The 14,953-nt window shown below is 42.1% G+C and overlaps 1 protein-coding gene across 2 annotated transcripts in view; it reads left to right on the forward strand.

Annotated features, from left to right (window-relative positions):
* The first annotated feature begins 2,303 nt into the window (after nucleotides 1-2,303).
* Nucleotides 2,304-14,953, forward strand: part of STRA6 (signaling receptor and transporter of retinol STRA6) — a 155,708-nt gene continuing 143,058 nt past the window's right edge. Inside the window, exons 1-3 of one of the 2 annotated variants that reach the window (XM_075345559.1) lie at nucleotides 2,304-2,405; nucleotides 9,418-9,545; nucleotides 9,668-9,734. In XM_075345559.1, the coding sequence (XP_075201674.1) occupies nucleotides 9,442-9,545; nucleotides 9,668-9,734 (171 nt within the window). In that variant the 5' untranslated portion in view covers nucleotides 2,304-2,405; nucleotides 9,418-9,441. Of the gene's footprint in view, nucleotides 2,406-5,105; nucleotides 5,203-9,417; nucleotides 9,546-9,667; nucleotides 9,735-14,953 lie in introns of those variants that run through there. The other variant, XM_075345558.1, reaches the window with a different exon arrangement.

Raw genomic sequence — 14,953 nt, forward strand, 5'->3', positions numbered from 1 at the left:
ATCAATATATCGATGAGCGCTTTGTGGTTGTTTGACAACACTCAACGTGTGACACATGGACAACTACCTATCAGCGATACAAACAAAAAAAAAAAAAAGACTTTGCCAAATAAATCGCACGATGGATTGACTCGTGTAAAGCAGCCTTAAGTATGCCAGACACTTTTAGTATGCCACTAAGTTTCAACACTGTTTGCTATTAAAATTGCATAGCAAAAATGGGCAGGTGTGTAGAATGCACAGGTGCTGTAGGTAGCTGGACAAAGGAAGCCTCACTTTCTATCCCTGCCAGTGAAAAAATGCACCAAGGAATTGCCTGAGCTGATGTAGCCGGACGCTGTTATCTAAAGCCTTGCACAGCATTGGCACGGACTTGCCTAGCAAAAATGCCTATAAACGGCTGTAATGCAGCCCTGAAAAGGGCTGAAATTACAAGTAGTCCCTAATCCCTAAAGCACTGTGTAGCTTGCACTGTATGTCTATAGCGCACACAGCAGCAGCAGCAGTGGGAGCGGTGACTGTCACCCACCCGCAGCAGAGAGGTAATGGCAACGACGAGGAAAATGGCCGGGTCTTATAGAGCAAAGACATGTGACATGCACAGCCTATGACATATGCCCTTGCTTGTCTGGCAAAAATCCACTTTTCTGTGTGTGTGTCTGTGATTGGCTGACAGCCTGGCCCACCCCACTGTACGCGCGGTTAGGAAAAAAAAAAATGGCGATTTCCATTATTTCAGCACTCAGCAGCAGCACTGATCTAAACACCGCCCCCCTGTACACTATACGCTGAATTTTGATAATATCATGATCCACAGTGACTCACACTATTACAGTGAAAAGCCAGCTAGTAACTAGCTATGCTTTTTGGTGATCGAACCGTTCTCGAACGTAACTCGAACTACCGAACTTTTAGCAAATCGTTCGAGTTCGGCGAACGACTCGAACACCCCCCAGAATCACTCGAACATGAAATCGAACCTCGAACATCGCTCATCTCTACTGTTAATGTTGATGATTATGCCTTACAGTCAATACAAACCCAAAAGTCATTATTTTAGAAAATTAGAATAATTACCACAAAACACCTGAAAAGGCTTCCTAAGCATTTAAAATGATCCCTTAGTCTTGTTCAGTAGGCTACACAATCATGGGGAAGACTGCTGACTTGACAGATGTCAGAAGGCAGTCATTGACACACTCAACAAGGAGGGTAAGCCACAAAAGGTCATTGCTAAAGAAGCTAGCTGTTCACAAAGTGCTGTATCCAAGCATATTAACGGAAAGTTGAGTGGAAGGAAAAAGTGTGGTAGAAAAAGGTGCACAAGCAATCGGGATAACCGCAGCCTTGATAGGATTGTTAAGAAAAGGACATTCAAAAATTTGAGGGAAATTCACAAGGAGTGGACTGCTGCTGGAGTCAGTGCTTCAAGATCCAGGACATGGGCTACAAGTGTCGCATTACTTATGTCAAGCCACTCATGACCAATAGACAACGCCAGAAGCGTCTTACCTGGGCCAAAGAGAAAAAAAACTGGACTGTTGCTCAGTGGTCCAAGGTGTTGTTTTCAGATGAAAGTAAATTTTGCATTTCATTTGGAAATCAAGGTCCCAGAGTCTGGTGGAAGAGTGGAGAGTCCACAATCCAAGCTGCTTGAGGTCTAGTGTGAAGTTTCCACAATCAGTGATGGTTTGGGGAGCCATGTGATCTGCTGGTGTAGGTCCACTGTGTATTTTTTCAAAATCAGTCAGCACAGCAGTCTACCAGGAAATTTTGGAGCACTTCATGCTTCCCTTTGGCATCAAGCTTTTTGGAGATGGAAATGACGTCATCACAGGGGCTTAGGAAGTCAGCAAAGGATTGTCAGCGTTTCCTATCCATTTTCATCCAGCTCCTCCAAAATGGCTTAGTGAGCTCCAATCTGAAAAGGCAGAGCTTAAGGGGGGCGGGGAGAGCAGAAGCCAGAACCAACACTGAGACAGTAGGTGGATCTCAGACTACCTCAGACTCCCTGTAGACATTGTAGTGAAGCTGGAGTCACAGATTACATCTCTGCCTTAATTAAATGGGCACCTTTTAGAGTGCAACATTACAGCAGTTTATTCCACACTAAAGTCTGTATGAGTCATAAAGTATCAAGTTCACATTAACAATACATTTTCTGCATGTGCAGAGCCTAGTCAGTTAGCTGAGGGACTCCACAAATCATGGTCTAGAAACAGAGGTCTATGGTTTTATGAGGTAAGATAGAGAGCAATCAAGCATTTGACGACCTATCCGCAATGTACAATGGAACATAGAGCTTCGCACCAGACTTATGATGGAAAAACTGACTTTTTTATTTTCATACATAAATTGTTACACACAACCAACCTTTTGTGCTATGACCTGGAGTATTCATGCAGGTGAGTTCTGATATATGATTGTGAGGCAGATATTTTAATCTCTATTACATTATTTCAATTTGCATTTAGACAGAACTCTAAGGGTTAACTTTTCGTACACTGCTTTATCAGAAATCTGTTTGCTTTGCATTTAGCACTCATAAACTGTGTGTTTTATTATTTTGTAGATTACAATGCTCAGTAATATGCTCTCCTCTAAACATTTTGTATTGTATCAATCAATGGGACAAAACCTCTACATGGTATCAACCGTAGACGAGGAGTATTTCTTCTAGATGGGATAGACTATATGAAAAGCAGCTGCAGTTTTAATTCTCTGACAGCTGGAGGGTTTATGAGAGAAATACAGAACTGTGAGAGCGGGTATGACTAAGTGATTTAGAATTGTTTTAGAAATTCTATTGTATTTGCCATTTTCTATATAAAAGGAGTAGGGATTTAGTCTCATAGCGTCAAGGTTTCCATATACATCAGACTAATGTGTATTGGGAGCCCATGACTGTCCCCCAATAGATGATATTGAGGTAGAGATAGATTGTGCAGTTTAAATGTAAAGGGGGCTTTACACACTACGATATCGTTAATGTTTTATCGTCGGGGTCACGTTGTTAGTGACGCACATCCGGCGTCATTAACGATATCGCAGCGTGTGATACTTACCAGCGACCTTAAGCGACCTCAAAAATGGTGAAAATCGTTCACCATGGAGAGGTCGTCCCAAAACCAAAAATCGGTAATGGTTGATTATCGATGTGGTTCGTCGCTCCTGCGGCAGCACACATCGCTGTGTGTGACACCGCAGGAGCGAGGAACGTCTCCTACCTGCCGCCGGCCGCAATGTGGAAGGAAGAAGGTGGGCGGGATGTTACGTCCCTCTCATCTCCGCCCCTCCGCTTTGATTGGCCGGCCACTTAGTGACGTCGCGGTGACGTCGCTGTGATGCCGAACGTCCCTCCCCCTTGAGGGAGGGATTGTTCGGCAGTCACAGCGACGACGACGACCAGGTATGTGCGTGTGACGCTGCCGTAGCGATAATGTTCGTTGCGGCAGCGATCACACGATATCGCATCCACGACGGGGGCGGGTGCTTACATGCTCGATATCGCTAGCAATTGCTAGCGATGTCGTAGCGTGTAAAGCCCGCTTTAGTGTGCAATTCTTTTGCTTTTAGAGGAGATATGAAATCCGCCAATGGCGGACACTGACAGAAGAGGGCGCCTGTGCAAGAACAGTACATTGGGCATTTGCAGTCCAATAGCTCATTGAAATGCAAAATTCCACCTGTTTTGGTGATAGAAATGGGCCCCTTTATCTCTTGGGCCCCTGTGCGGATGCACAGATTGAACCAATGATATGTTCACCCCCTAAAGCCACTGTTGGATAGCTCTGGCAGCTGTTTATCACAAATCTCGCCTGTAGGTGCTTCTTTATATGTTTATATGGAGTCCATCCACTGAATACATAGGTAGACTTAAGGCCCCATACATATTTGATTAATGTCTGATGAACCCTCCTATATAGACAAGTTTGGTCAATGATCTAATGTATATGGGGGCTCCAGTTGATGGTTGCACATGCCCGATTTTGGACTGCCGATCGCATTGTTCTACTGGAGATAAGCCACTGACAGATGTGTCAGCCGGAAACTTTCTTATAGAGAAACAGGAGCACTCAGCCAAGTGAAAGCTCGTGTGTTTGGGAGAATCGGCTACGCTGAGCTGGCTGTTGGCCAACCACTCAGACAACCCTCGTATATAGATGAGTTTGGTCAACAGTCTAATGTGTATGGGAGCTCCAGCCGACTGGTGGTCAACTGCGTCTGTCCGATTTTGGACTGCCAATTGCATTGTACTACTGGATATAAGCCATCGACAAATGTGTCAGGTAGCAACTTTCTTATAGAGAAACAGGAGCACTTGACCAAGTGGATGCTCGTGTGTATGGGAGAATAGTCTACACTAAGTTGCCTGTTGGCTGAATGATCAGACAAAGCATCGTTCGGTGAACACAGCTATCTAATCTGAATGGACAGCTTTTCTTTGGCATCTTTCTCATAGAGAACACAGGAGCGCTCGAACAATTGAGTGCTCTTGTGTATGGCAGAATCAGCTAAGTTGACTATCGGCCGTATGATCGACCAACAGTCACCTAACATATATGGCCAGATTTACTCCATGAAATAAATACATCTTTAGTAGATCTCGGGGGTAAATAGAACAAACTGTAACGCTAATTGTTAGCCCTGGAGGTCCCTTGTATCAAATACAGTGATGTTACTAAGAGAAGCTAAAAGTCAATGAAATCAGAGTTGTGCAGGCAGCTAATAGAAGGGAAATAACTGGTTAATGAGTGCAGTGTTCTATTAACTGAGCTGAATGAGCGTATTACTCAGACACAAGCACAGTATCAGATGGATCAAAAGGACAAGATTCAGGTAGACAATAAAGTGTTTTTATGGATTACACAAAGACTCGAGGTATGTTAGGAAGTTATTAATGCTGCTGATGTAGCCGTACGAGTCCCACTACCAACATCCACACCCCCTTTTCTTGGATAACATCCATTACCTACTTGCTGTGCGGGGTGTAAAGTTCTCCCCCCTCCCACTGAACTTTGCCTGCTCTGTCTGGGCGCTCTCCCCCACCTCCTCATCTCAGATAAATCACCCCCCCAATCACTTCCAGACCAGAGAAGTAAGGAGAGCGTGCACATAGTTTCCTTCTATCAGGATACAGGTGTCTCTGCTGCTCAGCACCTGCAGCATAGAGGAAGGGCCGCATCCACCATAGGACAAAAGGTTTGTCATTTTTTTTCTTGCCAGGTGGATACATATTCAAATCATAAAAAAAATGGTAAAGTTGGTTTGATTCTTTGGCTCTGAGGAAGAGTACAGTAAAGGAAAAGATAGCACAGTGGGGTAAGGGTGATCTGTTACATTGTGGCTTATGGCAGAGATTCTAAGAAACTTTACAAGTTGTTACATTGTACTCACTGCACACTCTGATGTTATAGATCTTACCTGATACTATGGGTGCGTGCCAACGATGAGATGACTCTGTGTATTTTACCTTACAAGCAAAGTGGATGGGATTAATAGAAATGTCATGTGCACTGGGCTCCGGGCTTCTTTTTTACACTATGTAAATTCACCTGCTTAGCATGTATGCTGAGTTTTCTATGCAGAATTTCCCCATAGACTATCATTAGATGCAAAAATTACACGTGCGCTTTTGGTGCGTTTACGCAATTTAAACACATGTATTCAGCACCTAATGACGTCAATACCGGGAAGTGTCAAACACAAAACAGCTTTATTTAAAAGATGACACACCAAAGAGAGACAAAAAAATGCAAAGTCAAAAAAGCAGTGAAAAAGCAGAGTAAAAAATTCACACAAGTACGCAATAAAAAAATACAAGTAAACTAAGATGCGGAAAGTCAAAAACTCAACAGATACTGATCATGGGAATGTCGGAATGTAGCCTAACACATTATATAACTTAGAAATAGACTGTAATCAGTTACCTGTATGTTGAAAGGGCATAACGTCCTATGAAATTACTGAAAAATAACAGAAAGTGAAATTGTTAGAAAACAGACCATTCGCTTTCCTAACTTTTTAGCTGTTTGGATACCCAGGACCTCCCTATAGTAAGAGCTGGTATGGTAAAAGGAGTGCAATTTGGTTATAATATTAGTTTAAAAGAAATATGAAGGCAATCATGTAATAGCAAGAAAATGTATGATATATTTCTGTGGGAAAACACAACTTCATATAAAGCATTCATATAATTATGTAGTCTCATCTGGCATTCTTCAGAGTAGAGTCCAAATCACCATGAATCTGGTCTATGAAGATATATTTATAATGGAGCTCTCCATGTTTTGTATGATTACCCTGATACACAATACACCTAACAGCAAGAAAAGATTTACATTCTGCACCATTAATATAAGAATATTTTTTCATTTTTTTGTTTATTTTCATTATTTTTTTTCATGATGGTATATATGTGTGCATGTATATATATATAAAATATATATACTGTGTATATATATATATATATATATATATATATATATATATATATATATATGTATATACTGTATATATCTCGTAATGCTGCTTGACTTCAGAAAACAAACTGCACGAAATGCCAAGATTTTTTGGTCCCACTAATATGTAACAAATTCTGGAAATTTTCAGTCTAATACTTTTTAGTTATCAAGTGAAATATTTCCAATTTCTTGTCTTATATTTATATTCTTTAAATCCACATGCATATTCCCCCAACCTCAGATGGCCTCTCACCCCAACATTCAGTGTTTGAAAGAATTATAACCTATTTTATTAAAAGCCTAACACTTATCCCCCCCAAAGAGGGGAGGGGATGTCAATAAATAGTAGGGGGGCTGCTCCCTGGTGGTGATAGATAGGGGTAATATAAAGGTTCCTCATAAATTCACAAATAAGAGAACATTCACTTCCAGAATGGGCACCATTATATTAGTTGAGAGATGTAAGAAAGCCAGGCCGTAGCAGCATTAGCGGACAATGAGAGATAACATAGTTCCCGCAACGGTACAGTACCAATTACATCACTTAGTGGTAATCAGGAGTCTGTACGTGAGCCGCATTTTACAGAATACTAAACACATGAGGATTTTTCCTATAATATTCATTGATTTACCGTAGATTAGAATATGGCATGTATTACAATGACTATAGCAAGAATATACTCAGGAGCTGAACTATACCTCAAGATAATGTACAAATAATTTGCAAATGGGAATACATAGCACATGATTATTTAAAGGCATTGAAGATCTTAGTCCATTTATTTCAAATGACAGAATCTGGTTGGCTATAATCTAAACATAAAAGGGTACAATAAAAGAATAATAAGATTAGTAAAGGTAAATTCATAGTGAATATGATGTAACTTCTATTTCACAGGTTCGTATAATTAATCATATTCTACCAAATTCATGACACTGCAAATGGAGAAACTCCTGGCTATTGAAGGCAATAGGCAATTTTAAAGGCAATTTCTTATACCTACCATGTAAACACTTGGGCATTATTGACCCATGAGAGCATCTTCCATCAGTCCAAACCCTACGAACACTTCTATTCTGCTTAACCCCATTAGGACTATTGAAATGTAATATACTTCATGAATCATTTCCCTGCCTTTGATGCACATCTTTCCCTACAGATGAAGGCTGAATCATTCAGCCATCCTCTACCACTAACAGCCACAGGTGAAGCAGTGCTCTGCCCACAGCTGTTAACCTGTTAAATGTCTATGTCAATCTCTGACAACACTGACGGGTAGGCACACTGTTCTAAGCACTCTTCGGTGGAGGCGGGATGCCGATGAGGTGTCATGACAGCCAGGGGTCAGCTGATATAACTGAGCTATGCACTCCAATTTGATGAAAGTACAGATGGCTTTTATTATCAACAACAAAACAGTTCGTGAACTGTTTTGCTATTGTTAATAAAAGCCATCTATACTTTCATCAAATTGATGCCTGTCTCAATTATATCAGTATTCTATGGAGTTGGACCCTACCAGATCACCCATTTAACATCAGAAGTGCCATGCATTCTAACATTAGGGGTCATCTGATGACCTGGGAAAACCAGCCCGTGGTGGACGTTCATAGGAGACTGTGATTTCTTCTATATACAGCAATGTTGTGACATTGCTGTATATAGAACAAGTGATCAGACAATTGCAGACTCAAGTCCCCTCTGGGTACTAAGTAGGAAAAGTGTTTTAAAAAAATATGAAAAAAAAAATTATAAAAGTTCAAATCACCCCCCTTTTACCACATTAAAAATTAATTAAAAAAACCCATATTTGGTATCACTACATTCATAAAAGTCTGATCTATCAAAATATAAAATAGATTAATCTGATTGGTAAACAGTGTAACGAGAAAAAAAAAATAAAACTCCTGAATTGCAACCTTGGAGACACATATAGTGACAGGCAACGAAACATAAATACCCCAAAATAATATCAATAAAAACATCACCTTGGAGTGCAAAAAATCCAAGATCCCAAAAACTTTTATTTTTTTCCTGCCTACTATTACACCGTATTGATTAAACGAATAATGTCATTCAAAAGTACAAATCATCCAGCAAAAAAAACAAGCCTTCGAATGTTTATATTGAAGGAAAAAAAAAAAGGTTATGGCTCTTAGAATAAGGGGAGAAAAAAGTGCAAAACTGAAAAGTCGCCAAGTCCTTAAGGAGTTAATTCTGGAGGGAAATCTACGGTTGATAGTTAAATTCGCATCAATGCAGTGTACTATAGTTACCTTGATTCAGAGGAAGCTGCAAGCCTAGACTAGCTGCCATACTCACTTCCCGCTCAGATTCCTCTATACACAATTGCTTGACATACCAGGTAATCATCAAATGTTAAAAAAACAAAGAGAAGTTAGGTTATAGCTATGGGGAATATCAAGTCTATACACCAAGGTGTGCACAGACGCCAATATCTGTAAAGATAAGTAATAAGTGTTCAATAACTGGATGATAACAGAGCAATAAGGCTGAGCGATCCTGAAGAATCAGTCATTGTTAGGATGTCATTGTCAGATCTGCCCTCATGTGACATGGACAACTGTATTAATTAGCACTCTCATATTACTAATAAGCTGTTGGGGGTCACATTGGTCTGCCATTGTAAAAGAGGATTAGGCATGTGAAAGGGGGTAGAAAAGTTCAAGTTAGTGTTACACAACTGCCATAGAGTCCCACACATATGACTGCTAATGTGTCCTACATTGATGTGTCCATTGTGCATTGACTATATCGACACATTTCTTATACTTCCAAACCCTATAGTTTTCTACCAGTCTCTCTGTTATCCCAATCATTAGTTATTCCAGCTATTATTCTGAGGGAATGTATGTAATCCCCTAAACAAAAGGATGCTGTGCCGGCAGTCAGCTGAGCGCGGTTACATAAGGTGGGCTCTTTCTTGTCCAGTTTCAGGAGCAGTAAGTGGGAAACATGTCAAGTTTAGAGGCAAGCCCTGAGCCGGGACAAGATGACCTGCTTTATGATGATAACTGGTATCTCGATGAGCCCCAAGAACCAACAGTACCACCCCATGAGTAAGTGAAACTTTTTTCTCTGCTTTGATCATATTTTTTTATATTATTACAAACCATTCTAGATGATTCCTAACATCATCTAACATTAAGTGATTAATATCAAAAGTTTAATTTTCCCCTAGAGTTATCTTGCCGTGTTTTCCAACCATGTCTGATGGATTATACCACCTTATCCTTGCACCTGTATCAGTGAGTGGATAACATTTTCACTATTTTTTCCTTATTATTCTTATTATGTTCAAATTATAGGTACTATTACTTTGTCATGTCTGGGACATTAGGGTAACTCCTTGGCTATTACAGTACTTTTCCTTGTCTTATGGGATAGAAGGCCACATATATGACTTCTTAAATGGCACCTTCTAAGCTTGACGTTAGTATTAACATGTAACTTGATGAATTTTTGTGATGAGAGCTCATAATAATAATAATAATAATATTAATATTTCCTAATGGCTAAATGCAATAAAAGTGTCATCTAATTACAATATGTAATTGCTTAGAGTGTTTAAAATTTTCTCCAAGTAGTGACAGAAGCTTAATTATAGGATTTCATCTGTTTTGCTCAAAGTACAGAGTGGTTTGGTCTGATGGGTGTCTCTGATCTGGGTCCGGTGCCTCAGGGGTGGGATTCAAATTTTTAACAACATGTTCTCTGTAAACCCCGCCCAGTTGAAAACCCACACCCATTCTGTAACCACACAAATCTTGTTAGCCACACCCATTTTCACGCACTTTCCTCGACCAAAAATACAAGTAATTTAAAGTAAAATCTCTTTCCCCTTCTTACCCTCCTATACCTTCACTCTCCTGTCCAGTACCAGTTGTTCCAGGCACTGCAGTCTTATTGTATTAAACGTTTTTTCTACAATTTTTAAAAATTATTACTAAAGGAGCCCTTCTAAAATTGAAACGGACAACCTTCCCCATACAGATCTCATCTCATGTAGTCTCTTTCCCCTGCAGATCCCATCCCATAATGACCCCTTTCCCCTGCAGATCCCATCCCGTTATGGCCTCTTTTCCCCTACAGATCCCATCCCATGTGGCTCCTTTCCCCCTACAAATCCCATCCCATTATGGCCTCTTTCCTCTGCAGATCCCATCATGGCTTCTTTTCCCAGCAGATTTTATCCCAAGTGCTCCTCCTCTCCCCAAATAACTGCCATCTATGCAGCCTCCTCTATCCATATAGCTGCCATCTATGCAGCCTCCTCTCTCCATATAGCTGACATCTGTGCAGCCTCCTCTCCCCATATAGCTGCCATCTATGCAGCCTCCTCTCCCCATATAGCTGCCATCTTATGCGGCCGCCTCTTCCCATATAGCTGCCATCTTATGCGGCTCCTCTCCCTGCATCTTCAGCTCACTGAGCGCTTACCTGCTCCGGCGGCTTCTCCTCTGTCTTCCATCCTCCTCCGCGGCACTCTGCAAACTGACGCTAGCAGGCGGCAGTAGGAGGAGCTACCTCCACACACTGCCGTGACCTCTGCAGCGTCAGCGTGTTGCTGCACGCCGGGTGAGGGAGCAGACAGGCTCCACTTTACCCGGAAGTGCGGCACAGAGGTATGGGGATTAATAAGTGCTAGTGTCTTATGCGGCCTCCTCTCCCCATCTAGTTCCCATCTATCTGGCCTCCTCTACCCATATAATTCCCATCTATGCAGCCTTCTCTCCCCATATAGCTCCCATCTATGCAGCCTCCTCTCCCCATATAGCTCCCATCTATGCAGCCTCCTCTCCCCATATAGCTGCCATCTATGCAGCCTCCTCTCCCCATATAGCTGCCATCTATGCAGCCTCCTCTCCCCATATAGCTGACATCTGTGCAGCCTCCTCTCCCCATATAGCTCTCATCTTATGCGGCCTCCTCTTCCCATATAGCTGCCATCTTATGCGGCTCATCTCCCTGCATCTTCGGCTCACTGAGCGCTTACCTGCTCCAAGCACCGGCAGCTTCTCTGTCTTCCATCCTCCTCCGCGGCACTCTGCACACTGACGCTGGCAGGCGGCAGTAGGAGGAGCTACCTCCACACACTGCCGTGACCTCTGCAGCGTCAGCACGTTGCTGCATGCCAGGTCAGGGAGCAGACAGGCTCCACTGTACCCGGAAGTGCGGCACGGAGGTAGGGGGATTAATTTGTGCTAGTGTCTTAAAGACACTAACACAAGTGAATACAGGGAACCGGATCGCCAGAGCTGTTTCTTGCCGGTTCGGGGAACCGGCTGCTATTTTAACAAGCGGTTCTCCTGAACCGGACAAAACCAGCTGAATCCCACCCCTGCGGTGCCTCCTCTTCTTATGGTCACCGTCTTCCTTGCTGCTTCATGTGAATGACGTGTCCAATGTCATCCACACAGTGTCCCTTCATCGCGCTTTGGCACAGGTGCACTTCTCTCTGTCCTGCTGAGGGCAGAATTAAGTATTGTACTATGCAAGTGATGACGTTTTTCGGCCTTTCCCCATACCTGCGCACTAGAGCACTTTGCTCTGCCCTCTGCACGACAGAGAAAAGTGCACCTGCACAGGAGCGCAATGGAGGACTCTGTGTGGATGACGTAAGAGGCGTCATCCACATGAAGGAAGGAGGACGGTGATCGCTAGCAGGGAGAAGGTGCCGGATCAAAATCAGAGACGCCTATAGGACCGGACCGCCCTGTAGATGAGGATAATAAAAGCTATTTTTTTGCCTTGCAGAGCAGATTGGGGACGGACATGTATACAGCATTTTAGAATACTTTAAAAGAGGGCTTATAGGTGCTGGCCGTAAGTTATATGGGGAAAACTGGTGACAGGTCCCTTTTAATCATAAAGTTTTATATATATATATATATATATATATATATATATATATATATATATATATATGTTTTAGCAAGGGCAGATTTATTGGGAGTGTTTGGGGTATTACTACTCCAATTTTGCATCTCATATTCTAGAAACTATAGCAGCAGGTTTCAATCTCCAACAGTTTTCATTTTGTTCCTTTTTTGGATTTCTTATAGTGAATCTATCACCAGATTTTTGCTTCCAAATCTAACAGCAGCAAATGTAAGGGCAAAGACCCTGAATACAGAAATGTGCACTTACTGGGTTGCTTTCACTAGAGGTCTAGTAAACAGACCATATAGTCATCCATATCCATAAGTTCCGTACAGCCACACCACCAGCATTGATTGACAGCTTTCGTCTTATGCACAGTGTACACAGAAAGCTGTCAGTGGCGTGGCAGTGACAGACTCCCTTTAAAATAATACTGTCTGAACTGTAAATGTGATAATGCATACATACTTTATACATAGAGTATTACACAACAGTACAGAGGGACTGCAAAAAGTAAAGCTTATTTCCTTATCTTTATTAGTCTAATAGCAAGAACATTTCATTAGAGACCCAGAGTATAAGTGTAAATGCACAATACACAGCACAGATACATGTCAGAAGTTTTGATCAATTGGGCTACAGGTGCTGAGGCCTCCACATATTGCTATAACTATACAGCAGAAGTACTCCACTCCTCCTGACATTGAGAAAGGACTCTTGACTCTGGTATTGTCGATGAGTCAGTGACTTGAGCTCTATTCCCTTGTGAAGAACCCCCTTCCGTCAACAAGATTGGTGAGGTCCTTGATGCTCTAAAACCTAGTGATTAACAAGAAGAACACCCCCCACACTCCCAGAACTATACTTACTCCCAGCCGTAACCTCACAGCTAGGGGAACCATAACAAAAGGGGGGATTGTATTCCAATAACCAACTAAGGGGAAGCCGACATTCCATTGCTGCCGGTCCCCCAATATCACCAGACCACCATCCAACCTTAACACAATTAAGGGATTCATATCTTATTGAATCCCCAAGGTCAACTTATAGCCACCTTCGATAACCCTCCAATTGCCAAAAGCCACCATGACCCTGATCCTCCAAGTAGGGAGGGTGGGCAGGACTGAACCCTGTGTAGAGTGCAGGCTAATGATTACTCCACCCCCAAACTACCCTATATAAACCCTTTATAATTAGCCTGTCCCCACCACTTGCACTAATGTCACTTCCCTCCAACCCATAGTCATGCCGGCCTCAACCACAACCAGGGTTGAGGTTCCAGCTTTATACTTTCTATTAAGTCTGTTTTAATTCTGGCCATATACATTGTATAACTGTTGGCTGAACGATAGCTTGCCCAACAGCCGGATCTCCTGATTTTCTTAATCACGGGCATGCTCGGCTTACTGAGTGCTCCTGTGCTCTCTTTGCAATTTACTGTAAGACTTCCTGATGGTGACTTATTTACCGGACAAACGTAAGGATCATCTGCTAAAAATGAAACCATAGTATCCTTCTTTCCTCCCTCCTAACCTCTCAGGGGAAGTTGGGAGGCCTCAATATACAGTCATATGAAAAAGTTTGGGCACCACTATTAATGTTAACCTTTTTTCTTTATAACAATTTGGGTTTTTGCAACAGCTATTTCAGTTTCATATATCTAATAACTGATGGACTGAGTAATATTTCTGGATTGAAATGAGGTTTATTGTACTAACAGAAAATGTGCAATCCGCATTTAAACAAAATTTGACCGGTGCAAAAGTATGGGCACCTCAACATAAAAGTGACATTAATATTGATGTAGATCCTCCTTTTGCAAAAATAACAGCCTCTAGTCGCTTCCTGTAGCTTTTAATGAGTTCCTGGATCCTGGATGAAGGTATATTTGACCATTCCTGTTTACAAAACAATTCCAGTTCAGTTAAGTTTGATGGTCGCCGAGCATGGACAGCACGCTTCACATCATCCCACAGATTTTCAATGATATTCAGGTCTGGGGACTGGGATGGCCATTCCAGAACATTGTAATTGTTCCTCTGCATGAATGCCTGAGTAGATTTGGAGCGGTGTTTTGGATCATTGTCTTGCTGAAATATCCATCCCCTGCGTAACTTCAACTTCGTCACTGATTCTTGCACATTATTGTCAAGAATCTGCTGATACTGAGTTGAATCCATGTGACCCTCAACTTTAACAAGATTCCCGGTGCCGGCATTGGCCACACAACCTTAAACCATGATGGAACCTCCACCAAATTTTACTGTGGGTAGCAAGTGCTTTTCTTGGAATGCCGTGTTGTTTTGCCTCCATGCATAACGCCTTTTTGTATGACCAAACAACTCAATCTTTGTTTCATCAGTCCACAGGACCCTCTTCCAAAATGTAACTGGCTTGTCCAAATGTGCTTTTGCATACCTCAGGCAACTCTGTTTGTGGCGTGCTTGCAGAAACGGCTTCTTTTGCATCACTCTCCCATACAGCTTCTCCTTGTGCAAAGTGCGCTGTATTGTTAACCGATGCACATTGACACCATCTGCAGCAAGATGATGCTGCAAGTGTTTGGAGGTGGTCTGTGGATTGT

This window comes from Anomaloglossus baeobatrachus, chromosome 4 (genome assembly GCF_048569485.1).
Source record: "Anomaloglossus baeobatrachus isolate aAnoBae1 chromosome 4, aAnoBae1.hap1, whole genome shotgun sequence".
In the NCBI taxonomy this organism is placed as follows: Eukaryota; Metazoa; Chordata; class Amphibia; order Anura; family Aromobatidae; genus Anomaloglossus; species Anomaloglossus baeobatrachus.